This window comes from Populus nigra, chromosome 14, assembly GCF_951802175.1.
Source record: "Populus nigra chromosome 14, ddPopNigr1.1, whole genome shotgun sequence".
NCBI lineage: Eukaryota > Viridiplantae > Streptophyta > Magnoliopsida > Malpighiales > Salicaceae > Populus > Populus nigra.
Genome location: NC_084865.1, coordinates 31,692 through 56,945, shown reverse-complemented (window position 1 = coordinate 56,945; position 25,254 = coordinate 31,692). Strand labels below are relative to the sequence as shown.

At 35.1% G+C, this 25,254-nt stretch overlaps 3 protein-coding genes across 6 annotated transcripts; 1 reads left to right on the top strand and 2 right to left on the bottom strand.

Annotated features, from left to right (window-relative positions):
- Window positions 1-1,283: 1,283 nt before the first annotated feature.
- On the bottom strand, window positions 1,284-6,655 carry LOC133672477 (MLO-like protein 1). Of its 3 annotated transcripts, none has more exons than XM_062092909.1 (14): window positions 6,180-6,655; window positions 5,952-6,009; window positions 5,619-5,836; window positions 4,452-4,568; window positions 4,276-4,345; window positions 3,971-4,065; window positions 3,389-3,463; window positions 3,186-3,274; window positions 2,955-3,004; window positions 2,522-2,562; window positions 2,195-2,404; window positions 2,043-2,110; window positions 1,887-1,947; window positions 1,284-1,773 (listed from the first exon to the last, which is right to left on the bottom strand). In XM_062092909.1, the coding sequence occupies exons 1-14, from the start codon at window positions 6,294-6,296 to the stop codon at window positions 1,591-1,593; spliced, it is 1,452 nt and encodes a 483-aa protein (XP_061948893.1). In that variant the 5' UTR covers window positions 6,297-6,655; the 3' UTR covers window positions 1,284-1,590. The 3 variants fall into 3 exon arrangements, with proteins under 3 accessions (XP_061948893.1, XP_061948892.1, XP_061948894.1); XM_062092908.1 differs by having other exon boundaries at window positions 3,971-4,077; window positions 4,285-4,345; XM_062092910.1 differs by having other exon boundaries at window positions 4,285-4,345.
- A 10,593-nt stretch (window positions 6,656-17,248) lies between these two features.
- Window positions 17,249-19,141, top strand: LOC133673074 (F-box/kelch-repeat protein SKIP20). The gene has a single exon (XM_062093702.1). It carries the CDS (start codon window positions 17,509-17,511, stop codon window positions 18,865-18,867), a length of 1,359 nt encoding a protein of 452 aa, XP_061949686.1. The 5' UTR covers window positions 17,249-17,508; the 3' UTR covers window positions 18,868-19,141.
- Window positions 19,142-19,238: 97 nt separating this feature from the next.
- Window positions 19,239-25,184, bottom strand: LOC133673073 (cysteine protease ATG4). Of its 2 annotated transcripts, XM_062093701.1 has the most exons (10): window positions 24,943-25,180; window positions 24,106-24,196; window positions 23,637-24,011; window positions 23,446-23,531; window positions 23,248-23,298; window positions 22,743-23,122; window positions 21,739-21,877; window positions 19,961-20,016; window positions 19,799-19,869; window positions 19,239-19,698 (listed from the first exon to the last, which is right to left on the bottom strand). In XM_062093701.1, exons 3-10 carry the CDS (start codon window positions 23,827-23,829, stop codon window positions 19,502-19,504), a joined length of 1,173 nt encoding a protein of 390 aa, XP_061949685.1. In that variant the 5' UTR covers window positions 23,830-24,011; window positions 24,106-24,196; window positions 24,943-25,180; the 3' UTR covers window positions 19,239-19,501. The 2 variants fall into 2 exon arrangements, with proteins under 2 accessions (XP_061949685.1, XP_061949684.1); XM_062093700.1 differs by having other exon boundaries at window positions 23,637-24,196; window positions 24,943-25,184.
- Window positions 25,185-25,254: the final 70 nt, after the last annotated feature.

The window sequence follows — 25,254 nt, the reverse complement described above, 5'->3', positions numbered from 1 at the left end:
GCAGTTGCTAGACTAGCTACACGCAGGAGTAATAGGCGTGCATCTGGAACTCCATGCATGTTCCCCCATGATTTCTTCTTCGTCAGAGACTATTGTGGTTGACTCTCTTCCGCAAGCTCTTCGTCCAGTAAAGGTAGAGGTTGAGTCTAATTCGTGTTCTCGCCAGGATTTTCAAGTGATAGGCTATGCAAACCCTCTCGATCGACATCACATGGTCAAGGGAAGAAGGTGACGCCATGAGGGTGTTACCCCACGTTTTCATGGAGAAGATAGCGTGGCTACTGTAGGTACCAAATCCCATTTCTCACGTGCTTTGACTGTAATGTTGAATGTCTCTAATGGAAACTCAGGGAGAGAAAGATAGTTCGGAAAAGTTTCTGAAAGTGTTCGATATTTTTCTTATTGCTTCCTCAATGTGCATTACACCTTGTCTCCAGTTTTTGTTTCTGCTTTCCAATTGTACTATGTACTTGGGAAATGGTTCTCATCCGTCTCTTTAAGCTTTTTAGGAAGACGGAAGTCAGTGCGTGTCAATCAAGTTGCTTGCAGCAATACCATACTGAAGAGATCATTTTCCCTAACTTGGCTGCGTGAAACAACTCGGTAAAAAGAAATGAAGCAAAGCCCTGAGCAGAATCTTAATGGAGCAGCATAAATGAGAAGCATAGGAAAAGTTGAGAATGCAATCATGATTTTTAGTCTATGTTTTCAGTATCTTGGGAGTTGAATATTACACGTTTTTTTGAGTTTATCTTGAAATTGATGGTGGGAGAAGTTTCTATTATGGGAAGAGGAAGTAATGTAGCCAGTTGCAGATTATGTTATACAGAGCAATGATATTTTTCTTGTCAGTATTAATGCTCCTGTCTAGCTCATGTAATATTAATATGACTGAGATGAAATTTCCGTTTGGAATTGCTTTCACGTTTCGACAATTTCAGATGTTATACGCTTCTTCCTCCTTTTGTCTATTCATTCTGATCGACTTGAGACTAGGTAGCAGAAGCCAAGGTAAGAGAAGATATGCTTTAACATCTCTCCGTCCTAAAACTTTTTTGTGTTGAAAAAACAGAAAAGAGTGTGTGTTAAGTATGACAATCAGTCTATTTGTCAGGTGACATGCTAGCTGTTGAATTATTATTTATGTCTGTGTTCGACAGGAAGGTTCATTCCTTTGATACTTGAAGTTGGCAGTGAAAGTTGATAGCAGTGGCAGTTGCCAATTTCCATCGACAAATGCATACCTGCTGCCCCTTTTCCTATCTTTCAACGGATACAGATAGTTGTTTTTTGAAAATGGAATTCTTGAATATACCAACACAAGCAAAATCTTACAAAATTGTTTGTGAATCTGGAACTTGGAATATAGATTTAGTTGGTAAAACCAAGTTCCAGGTGAGATATCTATTGCAACCCTTCTTTTCTAGCTGTCTAATGTCAAAAACATCGACTCTCTCAGCTTATATACTACTATATATTACAGAGTTGGCAGGTAAATCGGTTTCTGAGTGCCTCCAAGGTAGTTCATTTAGTTCCATAGTATGCAGTTCCATGTACAATCTCTCCTGGTTTGTTCTCTTCCGTTGCAGTCTACTTTGATCCAGCCTTTGCCATCTGAATCAGAGGAGACTCCTCTCTGTGAACGACTTGGTTATGGGTAGATTCATTTGCAGCCTTTCTCAACACTGTCTTCTTTTTTGCTTGCTTAGCCCAACCCACAAGCCCTTCTTGAACATGTTCATCAAATATTGCTTTCTTAAATGAACTTCCCATCTGCATTATAAAAAGAAAATAGAATCACCCCTTCTCAGTCATACATCCTGGATTATTTTTTAACAAGACACCTCGGTACTACAACATCTTTCGGTGAGAAAATTCTAACTTACCTGTGTCACAATTGCATAGAGTGGTAGGGTACTGTAACTGCAGAGCAACTGAATGAATGCCCTAAAAGATGGGATTGACATTAAAACAAAGCGTGTAATTAGAAGTTATGCCTTTATATATGGTAGAAAACACAATAGACATGAAAGTGAATTTACCCTATAACGAGTCTTGGAATAATATAACTAACTTGTCCCATTATGCAGGAGTCGAAACCATATTGTAGCTGTAATAGATTGTGAAAAATGTCACATATATTTCAGTAGTCATTTGCTAAATGTTGTTAGGAAATGTAGTGTTGTGACTTTACCCATATCCAGAAGAAAAATGCCATTTCGAAAGAGTTTTGGAATAAAATGATGTGGATCAAAATAAGAACGATTTTAGGCTTGTTGAACCAGAAGTGATCATCTGAAGGATGAACAACCAAATCCCCTTGGACTGCTACATGTTTCTCGGCGACCTCATGGGCCAACTGAGAGATTACATGCTCCAACTTAGTTCCCACGGCTAGTAGAAGCTGCCAAAAGAGCACCACCCTTAGATTTTCAAATAAATTCTTAAACAACCTCTTTCATGGATAATAAGAGCAAAAGTATAAAATAATAGCAGTATAGGAAACGGTTGGACAGCTTACGATGAAGGGTATGAATGCAATCCAGAAATATGCATGCCAGCCTGCATAACAAAATCAGGTATAACCTTCCTTGCTCAGTAATGACTTTCATACCACAGGGCAGGATGGAAAACGGAGAGCATGGCATCAGCTTAATTATTTCTTATCAGCAAATTGACAAGGCATTTTTTAGGAGTGGGGAAAAGAAAAGGTTTTGGCTTGTCGGTCACACATTTTCAGTTTTGGAAACCATAACTTCTTTGCAATCGGTTTTCTCTATTCTTGAGTAGTTTTTGGTTCTAAATTGCACGAGTCATTGAAACTACACTAATTGCCAAATTCTGCAATATTAAGCTGCCTAAAATGGTGTGCTGAGTTACTATAAGAATGCGTTTTAGTATAAGAGGTGCAAAATGATCCTCTAGTAATTGAAAGGCAATATTAATTAGCTTACCAGCAACATTCAGCAACAAGAAAAGAACCACAAATAACCAAAGATACCAGCTGCAGCCGATGAAACCAGAAATTAGTACATTCACTTTGCACAGAAGAAACACTCATGGAATTAATTATATGCACTTTGAAAAGGATGGAACATGTTAGATTCCATGGAATTAAAGCTCCATGAAGGCATGAACTAATAGTTTGCATTGCATATGATTAGTGGTATATAAAAATCACTAACCTTATTCCAACAACTTTCTTAAAGTCAGCTTCAAGGGCTCGCATCATGTATTTGTGAAAATTAAACTTTAGGTTTCCCCTGCAATGAGTCTGTAGAAGAAACCCTTTAAAAATGTGAAGAAGAGTTTCTTTTCTACAAATCTGAGTTTTTTTTTTAAGAAACGGATATATAGAGTTTAAGTGTGAATAGAGTCATGAACCCACCATAATGAAGCCAAGTCGCAATGTGATATAATCAGATCTTGTTACCGATGCATAGAACTGCTTGAAAAATGATTGCTGAAAGTAAAAGTTAAAGAGCGAAGCCATTAGAAATATAATGAATCGTTTCTGAGATTTAATCTCATGATATGAAGAATGTCATAATAAGAAGTTCATAAAACATGATCATTTAATTTTATCACCCCAGATTGACTGGTGTTTGCTACATAAGACTGACATTAATTATGCACAGAGATGATGGTTTTCCAGCTAAGAGTTCGATAAAGTTTCTCATTGGCTTGTGCTGAAACTTGTGAAACAAATTTTTCACACTTAATGGAAAAGCATAATTAATAGGGGAATGTTTTCTTGGAGTAATACCAACTAATAAAAAAATTTAATCTATAGAAACTCGTCTTTAGACAGGAAATATTTTATGTGAAGCATTTTTTCATATCAAAATCATAATTCAATAATTGGACGAGAAGATTTTTGGTACTGGGCAGTGTAGAACAAGTCCAAGTGGTTGTCGTTTCTACAAGTTTTGGTATTCAGTCTATCAAAGTTAGTTGTGGAAGGACTTACCACCCAACCCAGAAAGTAAGAATTCTTTCCAAAACCCAGATAGCGTGTCTTGATAAAATCATGGTCTTGAACATTCGTAAGCTTTGGATCTTGAGCTGAAAAAACATATGCATGTGTAAAAAGAAAATCATCAGGAGCTTGGAGAAAATATAGAAGTGCATCATTTGAGTCTGAAGTTAAGCCAGTATAATCAAGATAAAATTCTCAGGAGAACAAGCATGTAAGATCTTCCAGGTTGAACACACTGGAAGTAATGGCTAACCTATTTCAAGGAAAAAATTAATAAGAGAAAGTAAGCTACTAACAAGCAATACCTTGTTCTGGATCTTGTTCCTTGTTCGAGATAGAATCCTCCCAACGTTTCCACTGCCTTATCTGCACCGAAAAAGACATTTAACAAACACTATTCAATATGAGGGGTCAGAGAATAATGCAGTAGTTAGGAAAAAAAACAAAAAGCAAGTGAATACGAGGGAATTACCTTAGCACTTCCGAAAAGAATGGTTAGAGCACAGAAAACCACATGCACACAAGCAAGCACGAAGATAAATATATGAAGATGATGCAGTGCTGTTGTAGATAACATAGGAACCTTTCCCTGGAATGTGATCAAAGAGGATAAATGTTAGCCATTTACTTGTAAATATCCATTTACCATCAAAGCACATGGCTAAGAGAAGGTTACCAATTCTTTCTTACAGCAGACATGAATTCACACAATCCTGTCAAATCTGTTTGCTGACACATTTCATACTTTGTTTATTGAAGCTATTAAACAACAAAATGCCGCTTGCTTTAATCCGTACTTTAAAGGACTGGGCTCAAGTTAATATTTTAAGTTATACTCAATGAAAACAGCTAGAATTGCATAGGATTTCAGCTTTCAAACACCATTAAGGGACCGTGAGTGATATCCTGAATACTGGAGAGCATGAATTTGAAGACTAACTGATAAACTGTGTCTTATCACAGAATATGTGTGTGTGAGAGATGTCACGAGTAATGAAATTCCGCTGCACGGATACGAGCAATTGAAACTTTAAGAAGAAGCAAATGTAGGACTGATTCCCCCAAAATTAAAAAGGGTGTTCTTGAATGTAGAGGTGTGGATAGAGAGTCAAGGCAGAAACTAAGGTGTCTATGGAAAGAGAGGTTACAGTTAAGGTTACAAAAAAGGGTACCAAACAGGTCATTCAGTCTTTTACGAAAACTCTCTTTTGTTTCATTGACTAGGAAAAGCAAGCCAAATATTATAATCCATATTAAGCATCAAGCATGTTCGGTTGAGGCCTGAACGTCTCCCTAGCCACTACAAGACTAATATATTCATCACCAAATTCAGTTTTCAATTTTGCGGGCGTAGAATCTATATATCAACCTGATCTTCTAATATTGTATAGCTCTTCCATCCAAATTCCTGTCCGTTCCCTAAAACAGCATGTAAGTAGAGGTCTTTTCTTTTTTTATTCAAAGGAAAAAAAAACAGAGAGTAAATGTAGTTGGTGCGGCAGCATAAGATCCGTGTTGCCTTGACAACCACTCCATCGAAATTAAATTTAGATCAGCAAATCAATGAGTGCTTACTAGTAGAAATAACAAAAAGAAAATGAGAATATATAGTACGTAGGAGTAATTAATTATTGATTACCTCGGGACAAGAATTAGCGGGGGAGTCCTCGGCTAATAGGCGACGGGAAGTCCCACCAGGAAAGAAGGAAAAGAAAGCCTGGAAGTGGGCAGTAGTTCCTTTAGTTTCTTTCTTGCAGGGCAGCATTTTCTTAGACAAATCCTCAGAAATGCAGATAGTGTTAATTCTGCCTTGGAACACTGTCAGTAGCAGTGATATAAACCCCAAAAGCATCAACTCTGCACCAGCGAAAATCAAATTAATCAACTTCTAGATTATAAAACATCAATCTGCAGGATGCCAAACGAATTCCTATATATGAATATAATGATCGTGAATTAATATATGATTTACCTTCTTTGATTTTCTGTAAGGCTTCAAAGAGCGGTTTCTGGTGTTTTCTCTTCAATAACTGCAGATTAAGGGATAAAAAACGAAGATGATCACTTGTACTGCATTGATATAGCAAAAGAGATCGATGATAGAGATTAAAACTGGAACAAGGCATAGTAATTGAATTCAATATAAAAAAAACAAGATGAAGAAGAAAAGAAAAGGAAGGAAATAAGAGTGATGGATGACCTTGCCAAGGAGGTGAAGGAATCTTTCAACAATAAGAGAAATGAGAACAATAACAGAGCAAACCGCTGCCACAACCCATGTGGGAGTGTACTCTAAGGTTGTCCCTCCTTCTGCCATAATGCTGTTATGTTTGCTGCTGCTGCTGCTGCTGCTGCTGCTGGTGGTATTCTTCAAATCTTCTTTCTTGTATTGGCTTTGCTTGGATGCATACAACAATGAGATGGGATCAGAGGAAGATCTGCAGGCGGGATGGATTTAAGGAAACAAATGTTTTTCTTTTTTTATTTTATTTTCTTCCAATTCAAACTCGACTGAAATGACCACTTTATACACTGGCCTTCATGGCCCCATTGGATTTCTGATTTCTGAATACGGAGTTGCGCCAAGGTCAGTGCCTTGATTGGTGGCTTGGACCTAAATTACCTGCCTTTAAGCTTTCCTATTTTGCATTCCACTCTATTTCCCAAGCTAAGAGTACTATAAGCCATGCAAGCGACGCATCACCATTCTATATAGTTTTTTTTTTTACTCCGTAATAGGAATATTAGAACTATAATTAAATAAAATAATTATCATGGGATGAAAAAAAGGTTGTATTATATAAGAAAAAGATCTCGTTGTTTTTATATGAATACTATAGAACTTAACCAGTATATATTACCGGTCTGTTTTATTAATCATTGTAAATCCTAAAACTCTTAATAATTAATAATTAGTAAACCGCGTTATATATTTTGTAAGATCGGAAACAGCCGGTTGTTTGGTTGTTTGTTTGTTTGTTTCAATGAAAAAAACAAAACAAGACGCGTTTTATTATTATCCCGATGGGATTGGATTGGATTGGATTGGATTCTCCTGTTAACATCAAATAATGAATGATTCTTTTCTTAAATCGTTATACATAGAAATATATAATATAATATAATATAATATAATTAGTAGTAACTGGTGGGCAACGATTGAAATTACAATGTATTATTATTCGAATTTGGGCCCCACGATATTAAGAAATCGTATAATTAAATAGAGGTTTATTTTATATATGTTATAGAGATGGAATAATTTACTTACTTCGTGCGCTCCATTACGATCTAGAAGAAGGCTATTTCCAATGTTCTAAATTAATGTCTATCGGCATTACATTAATTTAGAGATCGATCGATCTTGAAGCCCTCACTCACTATCTGAACGTGTGATTATCTCCATTTTCATTTTAATCATATAATTAAGGTGGCTTAATTTTTAAATTGCATTATTAATTTGCATCAGCAGCAAGCAATTAAATTGTTTTTAGGGTTTAGGGCCTTCGCCTTCCCCCACACATTATTAGCAAATTGCTCCCCTGATTGACGGAACAACACGTGGAAGGACGAAAGGACTCGCTGCCTTTGTCCTAAAACTGCCCCCGACCGACCAAAGTTGTGGTCGTCCATTAATGGAAAAACACATGTTATCGAATTGAAGGGTGCGCCTCCACCACTTGGAAACCAGTAAACTAGTCTTGCTCCTCACAGTCAGTCACACACACGATGAATTTCCACTTGGTGATCATCATTCTTTATTTGCTGCACTCATTTTCATCTTCAGTTCTTGCTTGCCAGTTGAAAAGATTTTTACGGATACAACTCTGTACGAAATAAATAAAGAATTTGATGTTTGTATGAAATTCCTCAGTTGATTTTTTTATGAAATGGAAACAACTTCATTTTCAAATATTTTTAAATAATTTAATCTTACTATTTTTTGATAAATAAATAAAAATGTTCATGATTCACCTCCATCTAACGTGTGAGTGGTGATATTTCAAAATCAAATATGCTAAAAAATAAAAATATTGGTGTTTGCATAGTGGTATCATTATTTTCTTATATAAAACTTAAAAAGTATATAGTTGGTGGTAAAAAGCTTAATACCTATAAAAAAAAATCCCTTTTAGTAAGGTCTAAGGACCTCTTAATAATAAAGTCAGTGATTGTTTAGTAATGATAACAGTAAATAAGAGAATAAGCTTTAAATATTTTTTAAAAATACTTTTGTTCTTGTTTTTGCATTATAAATATTCTGATAATTAAAACAAGAATATTTAGATGAGAGAAATTGTTAACATTTTACTTAGATAGTTCAGGTGGTATTTATAATCCTTGAACTCTATTGTTTTGATGAAATGAAGGGGCCAGAGAATCATTTTCTCCTCACCACATTCATAGAGATAAATATCTCATACACAACACTAATAAAGGGCAAATATTATTTATACATCATTAATTAGATGTAAATATGGTAGGTTCTTGGAATAGTTTTTATACACCTATGGATGTAAGGAAACAAATATCTTTGATATGAATATTTCATGTTAAAAGTTTTAAAAACAAATAAACAGAACCTTATGACCCTAACATGGGTCTATAACGACATCTAGACCAATTAGGTTTGGTGCGCAGCCATGGCAGCTTACCTAACTCATGTCCTCTTGGACTCAACACCTAGCAAACTTAAGAATGTTGGGTCTGGCAGCTCGTCATACTCGTGTTTGCTTGAGTTTAGCACATGACTGATGTAAGAATGTTGGGACTGATAGCTCGTTAAACTCATGATTGCTTGGACTCGACACGTATCTAAACTGAAGGGCGTTGATTTAGCAACTCGTCATACTCATGTTCACTTGGACTTAACATGTGGCTAGCCCAAGAATACTGTGTTTGGCAACTCGACAGGCTTATGATTGTTTGGACTCGGAACGTGGCTGAACTCAAGTATATTGGGCCTATAAACGAGTAAACCTATATTATTTAGGCCTGATATTTTATCAAACCTAGATATTTTGGGTATAAATATAAGCCTCGCTCATGTATCAATGAATCGCCACCTTATTATTAGATTTTTTGACGAATCTTGAATCATCATCAATATGCAATTAAACTCACTTGCTGCTCATCTCGTGGTTAACAAGAAAAAAAATGATGGGTTTTTAAGTGAATCAAAATCCTACATGCATAGTTCATTGTTGAAAGAAAGACGAAAAGGAAGTCAAAGCATAAAATGGATTGCAGAAATAGTTTAGACGGGCCTCGTACTGAGCTAGACTTAATCTAATGGGTGTTGGACCTGACTTATGGCCGAACTTCATTTGATAATGGGCACTAAGAGTTGGGCCTTACTTTACTCATGACTTCGACCTCCCCAGGGCAGCCGCACCGCACAAATAACATCATGTATGAATGGCTTTATTACTTTTGGATTACACACGTATGTATGGGCTCAAACCTTTGAGGCCCAGGATCCACACCCTACTGGTACTTTCAAGTTTCAATGCCTCGTTTGCCATCATTTTTTTTTATTATTAAATAAAAACAGGTTTTTTCTTCATTTTTTTTGTTTAGAAAAAATATAAAAAAAACCACAACTGATTGTTAAGAACTCTTCAAATTCAAACAGACTTTTCTATAAATTTGTGACAATCACTGTTGATTTTGTTTATTTTTCCAATAAAAATACCCAGGACAAAACCAAGTCATAATTTTTTATATCTATTTTTATGAGAATCTAAAGATCAAAGAAGAAGAAGAAGAAGAAACTAGCCCTTGGATCATGGCTTTGGCTTTGTACATAATCATTGATTCATACTGAAAGGCCATCATTATCGGCGTACGAATAAACATTCATGTGTGGGTAAATTAACGAACCTCGTTTACATACATGCATTATCTCTCCAGAATTATTTCTAGAGAGAGAGAGAGAGAGTCGTGGGGGGTGGCAGTGCGGCGATCATGCTGCATGAATCATGCAATTAGATGCTCCGGGGTTGTTATTGTTATTATTATTATTATTATTATTATATGTGAATCCAATCTGATAAAAATTGAAAGTGGAGCTCATAGTGATAGCTAATAATTAATCTGCATGTATTACTAATTCTCCTTGGAGGGATATTTTCTATAAGTATATTGATTTCCGGCCTTTCCACTTCTCCAGGAGTTACGGTTTAATGTTGCGCCTTAATTCTTTTTAATTTATTACATTTCAATCTCATACTTTATTCTTATTGCATTGTAATCCCTATTAGTTGAGAGGGAAAAGAGAGAATAGTGAATCAATTGTAGCGAACCAACTAGATTAAAACACATATCTTTGTCATAATTTTAAGGGATGCATGGGTTAATTAAGGACTGCACCTCTCTCTTCCTGTTTGTTTTTTAAATCTAAATATTAGGACTTGCATCCAAGAAGATTAATTTTTTTAAAATATATATAAAATCCATGTAGGGAATGTGTCTTTAAAATTGATTAAAAAAAGAACCTAGCCTTTGTTGATGCACAATCTGTCTTGATGATATTTGTAACGTAAAAATCAATGTATATATACATACATTGATCCAATCATAAAGAGATGGAGTGATTCTGCATGCTTCTTCTTGTTTTGCATTTCTTAATTAGCTCCTGCATGTACCGTCATGATCAGATGCTTATTAATTTATAAATAATTAAGTGGGTACGTTAATTAATTAATTATGATTGCGTGTCTTTTATACGCAATAGATAATTAAGAACGTCAGTTGATACGGATTTGACAGGTTAGGCTCTGATAAAAACTATGTACATAAGAACGTCAGTTGATTAATTGTCATCTCTTTTTTGAGAAGATACAGTACACACAAACCATTGATCACATACTACTTGCTGGGCAAAAAGACAGCGTTTGGGAGTGTTTATAAAAATATTTTTGAAATTTTTTTTTTTACTTTTTTTGATGTTTTTAAATTATTTTGATATGCCGATCTTAAAAATAATTTTTAAAAAATAAAAAAATATTATTAATATACTTTTCTAAGTAAAAAATATTTTGAAAAACAACCACAACCACACTTTCAAATACCCTCTAAAAATATGTGTGATTTTGGGGCCAGGAAAATCCTCTCGACCTTTAAGGGTTGAAATGAAATACGTCTCAAATACACAACCGAAATTAGCGACTCTATTATTTTTCTTTGCTAGAACTTGCAAAAAGAGACGGACGATGATATTGTAAAAAAGAAAAAAAAAAACCTAGAGGATGTCAAATGCTTAGTTTTCTCTTGCAATCCTTGGACTGGAACAATGCATGCTTTGGATTCATATACAACAGCAATATGATTGAGATTCTGGTGCAAACAAGAGACAAATGAAAGGGAACAAGTATATATAGATGCTGTAGAAATGAATTGTAAATTAAGTTGCCGCCGGACAAGGATGGATATTAACTACGAACACTGGGCTGGCTGGCTGGCTAGCTGGATCTAAAAAGTCCTAAAAATTATTTAAGAATTAACGTCCCCTAGCTAAGGTCACTGTCGATTTGATAATAGCCTCTAAGTTCACGAGGTAAATTATAAAAAGAAAAACATCCATTCAGCTTATCAAGAAGGTTTATGTGTTGGATATTTGATTAATTTTTTAATTTTAATAATTTGATTTATTTGTTTTAGTCAAGGTGATTGGTGACTTGCATTTTATATTTGATAGGCCAAGGTGGCCGGTGTTTAATATATATAAAAGATTTTTTATATATAGATCTTGAAACCCTTTAATGCTTAAATAAGTATTTTTTTAGAGAGAAAATATAATAATATTTTAGAAAGATAAATTTTGAAAATATATTTGCTAAAAATATTGAGAATGAATAGATTGTGAACTTGAAACTTGAATGATTTATAGAGTATTTATAGTCACAAGTCTTGTTCTTTTATGGAGAGAAATGACTAAAGTGTTATTTTACCTTGATAGCATTGATGAGAGATAATTATGTCTTACACATGCATTAATAAGACATAATTATTTCTTACACGTGTATTAATGATGGAGAAATATCTCTCTTACAAAATTATTAATGTGATGAAAATATGGTAGTCTATTGAGAGATTATATATATATATATATATATATATATATATATATATATATATATATATATATATATATAGACACACACACTCAGGGGTGTAGAGGGAGTGGGATCTAGAATGTAGTTAAGCTCATGGAGGTTGAGCTCTTTCCTTAAGCTGAGTTATGAGAGTTGGCCATTTCCTTTAGACTGAGTTCATGAATTATTGGATGCAGGTATTAGGGATCGGTTCAGTTTGGTTTTAAATTAAAAAAACTAACCAACTAGAATTTATATATTTTTTAAATTATAAATCAAATTGAACTGACTATTCAGTTCATACCGACCATTTTAGTTCAATTTGGTTCAGTTTTTTTCTTTTAAAACCGGTTGGACCTGTTTCCATTTAATTGGGCCTTATCATGTTCTGGGTTCAAAACGATTACTTTGTGATCGTTGTCACTACTACTACATTTGTCATTCACTCATTTAAAGAAGCTGATGCAGACTGTAAAAGAAAGTTGATTGAGGATTTTGGTAAGTCAGAGGCAAAAATCAAGACTACAAAACAAGATTATGTTGCTGGTTCTATTAGAAAAACAAGATATTTTTCTAAAAGGAAAGTGATAGTTGCAGGTAATTGTCAACAGCCAAATGAGAATTTTAAATAATAGTTTACGGCCAAACTATAACAAAGAAATAATTTCCAAGTGAAACTTCAACTAAAAAACCAATAGAAGAGGACAAAAGGCAACAACAAGATTCTTTCCCTGCTCGAAAACCAAGTTGTTTGTCCTTTGTGAGTTCAATGAACCAACAACCTTCAGACACACAAAGCTGATGAGAAATTCAACATTAAGCCAAGTTGTAAAAACCAAAGCAGATTCTTGGGAGAAAGTACTTTTTTATCTATTCATAAACAATTCAAGAAACCCATTTAAAAAAAAAACATTTAAACCCCAGATTAATTTTTTCAATGAAAACGAGCAAGCAAACGATGAAATAGTACTTGGATTTTCTCTTCTTTAATCGCACAAAACTAAGACATCAGAGATATAAAGAAGAAGGAAAAGAGGGGGGAGGGGGGCAGGCAGGGGAAAGGGAGGGGATGTTGATTGCGAAAGAAAAGGAAATTAGGGAAATAAGATTTCAGTAAAAAAAATAAGCCTTTTATATACCTAGGTTTGAATTGGGGTTGAAACTTTAAATTGAACCGGTCTGGTTAAATCGGTTAATTTAATTTTTTTTGTTTGGTTTTCTTGATTAATTTCTTTTGGTTTTTTTTAATTTTTTTGGTTTTTTTTTATCATTTCTAGTAGACATGTTATTTGAGACCGTGAGTTGTTGAGGTGTGGGAAATTTTTAAGGCCTGGGTTTATTAAGTCACAAATATACTTGGCCAAACAAAGTAAGGTACCTTCCCTTATTCCTTCCTTAATTTCCTCCGCGAGAAACTATTTAGGATACCATTAATTGTTTGTCCCCTTTGAGATTTGTATTTTTGAATTGTATTGTAGCTGTATATATTCCCAATTATTAATTGATTAAGCGATCGATAAAACATAAAACCAAGCTAGATACACTTAAGATGTACTAGTAATTAATTATATATTAATTGGCGTTGACCCAACCTAGCAAGTATAATTAGCCGTTTAGCGATATTGGAAGTTCAAGTATATAAAAAATTACTTAGTTAATCACACAAACATGCTGATCATACAATGATAATTGTGGCGCCATTCTTCAAGCAAGGGCTGCAGAAAACATGTTGCGTGTCACAAATAAATTTTCAGTTTTTTCTGACATCAAATCTCCTACAATCACGGTCCACTCGATTAATTAACGAGCTCTCAAAACATTAATTTAATCAATTATAAATCTTGAATCGATAGACTGATGCTCTTAATTAGTCTTTTCTTTTTTTGTCGGTGTATAAATTAGTGGCTGGCTTATCTAATTAATTATGTCCCACGGGCCGTCGATACCATCCATTAATTACCAGGTTCATGAAAAAAAATAAAAACAAGGGATCGATTAGTAGAGCGTTTACGTTAGGATGCTGCCGGCATGATAGCTAGCAGCTGGCGAGTGTTGACAGACAGAACGCCATTTTTCAAGCAATGATGCATGCCCCCTTTTCTTTTTCACGTGAAGGGAAGCCGCTTTCGAGTCCCCTTCTAGAACCCCTTGCTTTACCTTTCCTGGTTCATAACGCCGTCAGTATCTTGTTAAATTCATACGTAAAATTTAATAACAAGCTTGCAAGTATCGTTACCATATAATTAAACTTGTACATATTATATATTCTTCGCGACAACTACTTATAAACAAATATTACTTTATTTAATACATGTAATTGGGATTTATTTATTTAATTTCTCAAGAGAGGCCGTTACCATCATTATATGTATATATAACACATGTATCCCATTGGGGATGGGAAACGGTCAAAGTTTATATCCGGTTAAAATATGTAGAAATATATTACTCTCCTCTGTGTGATGTTAAATTAGATAATCCAATCGATTCGGATAATATCAAATATAGGGTGAAATTACTATCCTTGATTTTTAGAGCTCTAGGCTGTCTTTGTTTTTGCTATAGTACTCTTATTTAAAAAAAAAAACAATTTGTATTTTTTTATTATTTTGATGTGCTGATATAAAAAATATTATTTTAATATATTTTTATTATTTTAACAACAAGTATACATAGATACTAAATTAAATTGGTCGAAACTCGAAATGGATAAAAAAATGATAAGGGGATAATGTCCAAATTTATTTATTTTTAATATAACGATGTTATTATATTGAACGCACAAAAAAGAGAGCAAGTCATGGGTAATTCTCTGACAATGTATTTAAACTTTACCCAGAGGATTATTGTTTCAGTTTCTCGCGCTTCGATGTGTATCGAAGCAATTTTTTTATAACAAAACCCCAAAAATAATGTGCAGGCATTAGTAGTGCTTGCTACAACATTTTAAAAAGATGAATCTACTAAGCTAAATTGAGAAGCATATGCATTGAAAAAAGTTAGTTTTTTTATGAATTTTACCCATATAATAAGACTAGATATAACCTGATTTTAGGATATTTTTTTTAAAAAAAATTAAAACAACAACAAATTAGATTAACATCGAACAACCTAAATTAACCATAACATTTATAATTTAGGTTATGGACACAACGGATCTAACTCAATAGAGTAGTTATCTTTTTCTTTTTCATTTTTATTATTCCCTCCGAATGTCATGCCTTCATTGGATTCGAGTTGGATGAAATCCTAGATGAAATTGAAAAGTTATAAGAGAAATAGAGACTAAATTAAAAAAAAGACGGTTTGGGTTCGGATAGAATTAAATAACGACTCGATTGAGAAGTTCAAATAGATTCATGGATCAAATTAAAAAAAAAAACAATCTAGTGCATGAAGAACATGCATCAACATGTGGAAAGTGGTCATGATTTTTTGGCGATCGTGTGAGGCATCATATGAATTCCAAAGGCAATCTTTTTTGGTTTTGATGGAAGCATTTTATCATCCCCATTATATCAAGGCAACACATGTATGAAACAGAAATCCATTATGTCTTAGACAACCTTCTTTAGAATTGAAGGATTAAATTGAAAACAAATAGATCAATAAAATAAAAATTAAATCAAAAAAATGAGAATCAAATTTGATAAAAAAAAACTAAAGGAGGATGCAATTGAAACAAAAAAAAAATTTGAGAAATGAATTAAAACAAAACAAATAGATATAAAAAAAATTAGGAACAAAATCAAAAGAAAAGGAGCTTGAAGAGCTGAAATGGAAATATAAAGGGCCAAGGAAAGAGAGAAAGAAAATAAAATAAAATAAAATAAAAGGATGTCGGCAACTAATCGAAGGTCCAACAAGAACACGCGTTGCACAAGAAAAAAGAGGAAACTAAGACGAATCTAGTGACACAGTGAAATTAATTTTTTGACCACCGAGTTCAATCGCATGTGTCAATAACTTTTAATGTTATTTTTCAAAAACACCATCCTGCCCGTGTAACCCAAGCATAATTACAAAAAAAAAAATAATCATTGTGCAATTATGAATTAGCCCCTAAGTTAAGCCTTAAAAAATTGAATCCAAAGGTAATAAAATAATTACACTATAGCTTAAAAATATGAAATGCAAAAAAAACCCCTAAACCATAGTTAACTGTTTATTTACTTTTAAACGCAATAAAATCATTGCACTGTGCAAAGAATTAAAGAAAATATCAAAACACCTCATAGCAATTCACAAATAACAAATGAACCAAAGAAAAAGATCATTTTACTCCTAAAAGGCACTTGAATGAGAGTTTTTTGAAGGACGAAACCATCCATTTACTATTATAATCCATGAATGACAGGCATATGAATAGTGAATAATCCACATATTTTAGCTTTTTTTAAAAAAATTATTTTATATAAGAAAAGTATTTGAAGTCCAATTAATCCACTGTAGATGTGTTGGGGATGCAGAGAAGGAAAACAATATTTGGTGATTGCTCCTTGATCGATCATCACGATAATAGATGTACATCCCTGTATTTTTCTAATTTTCTAATAGTAAGATAATCATAGAATGTGTTTGAGAGTATTATAATAATTATTTTTTAAAATAATTTTTGTTTAGAAATATATTAAAATAATATATATTTTTTATTTTTTTAAAATTATTTTTTATCTAAAAATATAAAAAAATAATTTTAAACAAATTTAATTTTCGATGAAACATCACTTAAAATACAATTCCAACCAGCTCCATAGTTACCGGTAGTAATGAGTATAAAGTTAAAAAACAAAAGATAGCCACACGTTCATGACATTGAGACATGACAATGAACGATGGAGATAGAATGGCTGAGAGCATGGGCTTCTAGAAGATATAGATTTTATTAATTGAATGGGATAGCTAATGTGGACCTGCACTCAAGTATGAGCAGGTACAAGTGGGTAGGGCAGCTGATTAATAAAATCTTTGCGAAGTTTAGCGTCCACCACCACCACCACCACCACCACCGAGCAGCTGAATATTATTCATTCACAAATAACAATTCAACTCTCCTCTCCTCTATATACCACAGCAGCCTTCATTCATTACTAGTATTTGCTATCCCAACCCTCAAACTGAAGGCCATAGCTCTCTCCCTGAATGTGTGTGTATATATATATATATATCAGTTTGTCCCTACATATTTTACTAGTTAAATTACCCTTCATTTTTCAAATCTTTCTTTCTTTCACGCAACCCCATTGAAAGCATTACTCTACAACCGTCCTTATGTCTCTTAAATACAAACCGGACTTATCTCCACTAATGTCCAGCTAGCTAGCAATCTCTTCTTCTTCTTCTTCTTCTTATTAAAGTATTTTACTCCTTCATACAGAAAGACTTGTTAAACGTAAGAAATTGTTCACAAGAAGGGAAAAAAAAACTTAAAAAATGGAAGAAACAAAGACTAGTATTATCAAACTACAAAAAGCAGTGGAGGACGATCAAAAGCAGCTGATTCCAGGCCTGCCAGATGAGATTTCTATGGAGTGCCTGGTGAGAGTCCCTTACCAATTCCATTCCAATATGAAATCAGTTTGCCACGCTTGGCAACACTTGATTTCCCATCCTTCCTTTTATCAACAAAGGCTTAAATCTGGCACTTCTGAACATCTTGTTTGCCTTGTCCAACCTCTTCCCCCGATAAATGACTCCACCACCACCACCACCACTACTGAATATGATGATAATCCCCTTGATAGCAACAACAATAAAACAGCCAAAAACGAAGACAAGCAAGAGCAGCAGCAGCCCATTCATAGCCCACCTCAGTATGCACTGAGCATCTATAATACCACGCATAACATCTGGCAGAGGACAAGTCCTACAGAGGGATCGGGAATTCCTATGTTCTGCCAATGTTTAGCCCTTCCATCCTCTGGAAAACTTCTCCTCTTAGGGGGTTGGGATCCCACTACTCTGGAACCAGTCCCTCATGTATTCATCCTGGATTTCTTTGGAGCTACTGGAGCTACCTGCAACTGGAGACGCGGAGCTTCAATGTCAGTTCCACGCTCTTTCTTCGCCTGTGCTGTCATTGGATCCTCAAAAGTGTGCGTGGCAGGAGGCCATGATAGTCAGAAGAATGCATTGCGATCTGCAGAAATCTACGACGTTGAGACAGATCAATGGAAAATGTTGCCTGATATGATTGAAGAGAGGGATGAGTGTCAGGGACTGACTTGGGAGGGGGATTCCAAGTTCTGGGTTGTGAGTGGATACGGCACAGAAAGCCAAGGGCAGTTCAGGTCTGATGCTGAGTTTTATGATCTCTATACTGGGTGTTGGTCTAAGGTTGATGGGGTTTGGCCTTTCTCGAGTGCTAGCCCTAGAGGAACCACAACTGCAGTTTGTGTCAACAGGGACAAACACCAAAGGTTGTGGTTCTTGGGAGGTGACCAACAGCAACAGCAGCAAAGTAGAGAAGTAGTCAAGGTTAGTGACACCATTAGACTGGAAATAGTCGGTTCAATTCCACTTCCAAATTGCATTACTGGAACAAACCCGTGTGTGACTACTTTCAATTATGTTGGCCAAGAAGGGGGGAATCATATGAACAAGCATCGGTTGTTTGTAATGAGCGGCGGTGGTGGCAGGGGATCATCGACACTAGCTTGTGGCGAATGTGATGGGGAAGGGGCATTCATCTCCGATGGATATAGCAATGATGGCACCATCAAGTGGAACCACATCCACACTCCTGTGGAATTTTCTGGTTTTCCATACTCAGCTTCTTCTCTCATAATCTGAGAATAAACGGCAAACCACATCTTTTTTCTATATGCACTGTGGAGCCAGTTAACTAGACATCACCTTTGAACGGACCCAATAGTAGGGAACTAAGAGTACTATGTGCTGAACATTTCCTTTTCTTTGTTAAGCCAAAAATCTATGATACGAGTTAAGGACGCGAGCATGCATGCGATGACTGATGTTAGAACATGAATGCTGCTGGTTACTTTCATGTTACTATCATTACTATTGTGGTTTACTCCCAAATGCTAATCCATTCTTCAAGATCAAACATCACCATTGTCGAACAACACACCGCCCGTGAATGGAGGGAGGATCTTGGGTAAATTCTCCATCTTCTGGGCCAAACCAACAAGAAGCCAAGGAAATGTTTCATCAGCCGAATGAGATCTAATTCAATCATTAACCTTACAACATTTGCAATTTTCTTAAATGTTTTTTACACCGTAAAAAAAGATTGAAAAGAATCATAAATTTTCAGTGTACTTTCCACAAATGTTGAATCCAACATCTAAAAAGGAGTCGTGAACTCCTAATTGTACTGCAATAGGAGGTGCCGAAGAAAAGGATATACAATCCCAGTACAATCCAAAGGATGTTACTAGTTTCCAATCCCTCGAGTCATTTCCATTTAAAGGAGTTGCCAGTCATCCTCGTTTAAGCAGCCCTCTGCATCATTCATAGTCGTTACACCAAGGGGATCATCATCTCGGACCTCACTACTATCATGCTTTGACGATTTATAGGAATTAGCCACTGTAAACAACGGGGCACCATTTGATTCGTCTGCCAGCTTGGATGCCAGTGAACAGAAATCATCAAAATCATCTGTCCACCAAAACAAAAAAAAAAACAAAGGCTAGTTATCAGGTTGCATTTGGAAAGCTAAAATGACAGAATCGTAAACCAATATAATTTAACCAGCAACCTTTGTCTCGACAATAAAATCCAATTGCCAAGGATGGATCAATCAAATCCAGAGGAATGTGCCGCACAACACTGCATGAATGATCAAAAACAATTAGCAAAGTCAAATAAATAAGCTGACATAGATAGTTAAACAAGAAAATGAGTCCTTGGATAAGCTCACTCGCAGTGGTAAGATGAAGTATTGGCCTCTACATCATCTCTGCTAAAATTGACCACCTGAAGACCCAAGCACCAACAAGAATATCTTCAAAATATTATTTTGAGCACAATCTATTCAATTAATGGGAAGTAAGCACCAATATCACTATTCAGCCTGATACAATTAGAATGAAATAAAAAAAGAATAGGGCACAACGATGTCAAGAGACACCAGTTTAGGATGGAAAGAAATGCTTGTCTCAATAATCTTAGCAAACCACTTTTTAAGGTTAAGAAAACTCTAAATGACAGATATTGCAGGATTGGAAGAGGAAATTTTTGTGGCTTATGCAAACGCCAACTGGAAAGAGAGAGCATAATATGACACTGTGTAAGCCAGGAATACGAGAGAGGAGAAAAGGAGAGGTAGGGAAAAAGGGGCAGAGGAGTAGAGGGGGAGATAAAGAGAAAGATGAACAGATATAAGAAGAAAAATGGAAAACTCAATTACCAATAACCATTCCAGCTACCTCAAAATAGTAGACTGGTGCTTTTATAAGGCACCTAAACCTAATAAAACCCTAAAATAAAATATAACATATCATAAAGTCCTAATTCCAAAAAAAAAAAAAAAAACAAATTCTCTGCTGAATATCTTAATAACCAAAAATAACTAGATTCACTAAATAGCATAGAATAACGTCTTCCAACTTTCCTACAATAAATATCACAAAGATCCTCCATCAGACTAGTATGTTAGCTCAACATTGTAAAGCAGTGAAGTTATCTACATTACAACCCTATATGCTGCAGAAATCAACTGAATTGCTAAAAAAAAAGAAAATGCAGATAAATGCAACAGCTTCAGTGTAAAAATCAAATCAAAACTGTTTGACTTGAATGCTGCAATGAACTTCAATGGACCACACATACTGAGATCTTTAAGAGCCACTAGCCAGATGCATTGATCACTAATTAGCTCCTAATATTCATCAAAAGGGCTAAAGTTAGATTTGTTAGAGTCATGCTCCTTTCCCCAAGGCTTAGCCTCATCCTCCAAACAGACTAATTAAGTTGATAGACTAATACGAATGCGACATGAGAAAATATTTTTCATCTCGATTTTATGTAAAATGGGTTCTGTAAATCACAGAAAATATGCAGACGATGGTTGAAGATTATGAGGCATCAGCTCCTAAGACCAAGTAACATGATCACCATGGAGAGACTAGTGTTTAAGTCTACAAAGTTTCTGAAGTGTTTTATCATGCAAGTATGAAATGCATTTGGCCCACAGTCTAGGACACTGCTATATACTTATGGTAACATGTTAACCACAAACTGGTGCACCAGACTTTTGGCACTTTTCTAACTTCAACTACCTTTCAGATTCATATCAACCCTGTCCTTTCCATTTAGGATCAAATGCATGCTCCTCCGTTGTCCTATATTAGTTTGTTTAAATGCTTGTTCTGAATTGAAGTCATGATTCCTGGTTTATTTGTCATATTTGGAGGGATAACACCAGCAAGCAGTCAAAATCCATCGCAATGAAAGGGAAGCAATTGTTTTAGGTAGTAATGTTTCATTTTGAAACTAAAGGAAGCATCTCTATAATCTCATTAAACAGATTGGAAATTCAAGTGAGGTATATGGATTCAATTTCTGGTATATCATCACTATGCGATGAAGTAAGAAATAGAAAATTATTGCCATAAAATTATGGAATGACATAGTAATGAGTAAATTAGTCATCTACAATATGTGATGATAGATAGGTCAGAAAGAATTATGATTTACCTGCTGAACTTCATGTGGATCAAGATAAAAAGCATTCTCATCTTGCACACCAACAATGTAAGTTGAAGCACCAGGTTTCCCACCCAAAATTCCAAGGCTTTGGGGAAAGGTGAATGTTGCCTGCAGGGATGGTATATACCTGAAGCAGTTCAAATTCCAACTGGTTAACAAATGTGACAGTACACTTAATACAAGTCTAAAATTAGGTTAGATTAGAGAATCGGGGCAGTGAAATAAAAAGTAATTTGGTTCTTTATTTTTAACATTGAATCATTTGATACATTTTCCCATTCCCTGCGTGAATGTTGTGAAAACTCGTGCAAAACTGCCTTACACAAGAATAAAACAGGATCATCCTATTGAACCTTTCCACTATAGAAAATGAAAATATCCCTAAACCAAGATCCATTTTGTCAATGCAGCACCACACCTTTTCCAATAAAAGAAGCACCCTACAAATATAAAAAATAAAATAAATATAAATCATAGAATACATTTTTCAGCCTATCACTAGATAAAAGGTTTGATTGCGATCTTCTTATAGCATATAAATGCTCAATGACATCCCTAGGTTCGAAGTATTGATATTTATTAGAGAAAGATAGTTAAGATAGTGATTATTTAATTCGATGACTCACATTAATTGGACCATCACACTTCTATCAAAGGCTCCTCAGAAACATTCACATCCAGCCTACCAGGTCCAATAGAATCAGTATGTTTTCATGGAAATTTAACATGGCTCAGGTAATGAACAAAATATTCAACTATTCTTAGCCCCTTAAATGGTCATCACAGGTCATGATTCATGAATACAATGGATGTTCCTTAGTTTAATCACCATGAAAGCAGCAAATTAAACCAAACCAAAGAAACAGGGCAATAGAGCAAGATGAAGTTCTGCATATCAAATATAATTTGCATCAAAACAAAGCAAATCAAATTCCCAGCTCAAGCATTGATGACTTCAAAATGAAAGATAGATGTAGAACATGATCATAGACCTTGGATTTATTTTGTCAAGCCCAAGAACCAAAGGAACCAGTAGAAGAATTGGCGTCCAATCTTCTCGACCTTTAGAAAACTCTGAACAATGTCTAGCAGCATCTTCAATGCTGAGAACTGGAGCTCCCCCTCGCTCCCCATCTTCACAACCAGAAACAACATAAACAGCCATTGGAAGTGTCTGGTATTCAAGATTGGTTTCCTCTCTCTTAGAGCGGGCTAGAGATTCCCAAGAGCGGCACATGGCATAAGGGCCTACCCATGATCCAGCTGCAAGTCCATAAGCCTTTCCAGCTTGAAGAAGATTGTGAATAGAGAAAGCCGATGCCTCCGAATCACCAAAAAGATGTAAGATCTCAACATAATCTCGATCCAATGGCTGCATAATTAAACGTGAAGGAAGAAACATGATCCATGATAGTGTAAGAAGATCAGATTCATCTTTAATTCATAGTTGAATGATGGGAAATTTTTTTCTTAAGAATTCAAATTTCATAGGTTCACCTTGTCCACTGGTTTTCTCCAAGATCTCCCTAATCGATGAAAAAGCAATGCCTGCAGAGTTAGAAATGAGAATTCACCATTAACTGGAAGGCAAACATCATAACAAAATATATAATGACCCAGGGCTGGAAAGTTAACTGAAATAATTGAACTATCATAGAAGAAAGTATTGATGTGAGAAATGCAGCAGCAATATACCTGAGCAACAAGCATCTGACTACTCCGAAGCATACAACCCCAGTTTACATCACTTGTAAGTTTTGAATCTTCAATCATATCAAAACCTACAAATGAGCAATTTAAGATGGTTCCCCATAATTATAATTACCATGCCTGCTAAAGCTTTACTTAAACATAGGCTGAAATGGATAAATAGTCATAACACAAACCTTTTCTATACGTGATTAGAATTCGTGATGAAAAATCACGATGAAATGCAGCTAAAGCATTGGTAGCATCTGCATTCCCAGAAGAGTCATCTTGTGAAATCTTGTAGCACGCTCCTAGAAGCCATATGTCACTAGTCGTGTTAGATATCCCTGTCTTGCTTGTCCCTAATACACGCTCTTGGATTCTCCTCATTGTGCCACCTGCCACTATTTTCTTCACAGATGACGTCCAATCATTGCTATGTCTAATATGAGGTGCTTTGTTGTGACTAGTTGAAGACGAGTCGCGATATATATCAAAGACCGAGAAAGCAGATGCGAAGAAGCTTGACCACAAAGAAGGCTTGGAAAACTTAGTGTCGGTGGACCCCGGTTCTGAAGAATCAGATATAAAAGAGCTCTTTGGGGTGTCAGTTGTAGTAGTTTTAGATGGAGAAACAGCCCCCCTATCACGAAAAACCTTCATTACCTAGTCATGGAGCAGCATGGAGCAGCAGAAACGTCTCATAGATGCAACCAGAGTGTTGTCGAGAATCCAAAGAGAAACAGAAACTGTGTAGCTGAACCATACAAACATGCAATTGAAGAGAAATGTTATCACATCATATAATTGAAGAGAAGGTAGATGCAATCAACGGCCATATGAGGTGCAAACTTTTGAACAACTCAATCAATGACACAATTTTGGCTGTGTTTGGAAGTGCATTTGAAAAGCCTTTAGAAAGTGCGTTTGGGCAGAAAAAGTATCAAATCGATGCCTTTTTCAGTGCTTTCGGATAATTTTGATATGAAAAGTCAAAACCAAAAAAAAGCACCCGAAAATCATACCCTCCTGAGTCTAATCTAAACCTCGAAGATAGGAAAGGTTAAAAGGAAAAGGGCAATTATATGAAAAGATATGAGCATCTCTCAGTTTGCGATTTCATGCAATGCATTGGTTGCCAAATTATCTGATTGATTGTTGTTTATAATTCAGTTTTTTTTGTTTTTTTATTAGTAAAACTACAATTGATTGATTCAAAAACAAAGCTAGCTAATTCCATCATCCAAATAATACCGATTCTGACTGAGCTGGCACACACAATCAATCTTATAATAGAGTATTCAAGAAAAAAACACTAAACTCAGAGTAATTCATCATATATAAGATAAAGATAAATCTAAACCCAGAGCAAATCAAGAAAAGAGAGAAGCAAACCGTAATAATTCATTCTTTTCCAAATTAATTAATCAATCAATCAATTATGAGTATCTATCAACAAATATATATATATACAGAGAGAGAGAGAGAGAGAGAGTTGAATACCTGAGAGAGTATATTTGAGGAAATTTTTTATTTCGGGAGAGGGAGGTCTCCTTGCTTGGCTTGGTTTATGTTTCAGAGGTGGTTCCTTCTACTGCTACGCTACTGCTGCTTGTTTTTGTATTATTATTATTTTTTTTTTAGTTTTGAGGAATTCCTTCCTTTTCCTTCTTTTTATCAACTGACTGCCTTTCTGTAAATAATGTAAAATTCAAGGACGAAACAACGCCCTCCCTCCCTTCTTTGTTTCCATCCCATGTGGCTGGCTGGCTGGAAGGAATTATACATTACAATAATACCTTTTCTCAATTTTCT

What these genes read in the sequence shown, in the direction of transcription:
- LOC133672477 (XM_062092908.1), bottom strand. Translation starts at nt 6,296, where the DNA reads ATGGCAGAAGGAGGGACAACCTTAGAGTACACTCCCACATGGGTTGTG. An exon ending in TCCTTCACCTCCTTGGCAAG is followed by an intron (nt 6,010 to 6,179) that starts GTCATCCATCAC and finishes CTTAATCTGCAG; the next exon opens with TTATTGAAGAGAAAACACCA. An exon ending in AAGAAAGTTGTTGGAATAAG is followed by an intron (nt 3,005 to 3,185) that starts GTTAGTGATTTT and finishes CATCGGCTGCAG; the next exon opens with CTGGTATCTTTGGTTATTTG.
- LOC133673074 (XM_062093702.1), top strand. Translation starts at nt 17,509, where the DNA reads ATGGAAGAAACAAAGACTAGTATTATCAAACTACAAAAAGCAGTGGAG.
- LOC133673073 (XM_062093700.1), bottom strand. Translation starts at nt 24,102, where the DNA reads ATGAAGGTTTTTCGTGATAGGGGGGCTGTTTCTCCATCTAAAACTACT. An exon ending in ATCCACATGAAGTTCAGCAG is followed by an intron (nt 20,017 to 21,738) that starts GTAAATCATAAT and finishes TTGGGTCTTCAG; the next exon opens with GTGGTCAATTTTAGCAGAGA. An exon ending in ATTTTATTGTCGAGACAAAG is followed by an intron (nt 19,699 to 19,798) that starts GTTGCTGGTTAA and finishes TTTGGTGGACAG; the next exon opens with ATGATTTTGATGATTTCTGT.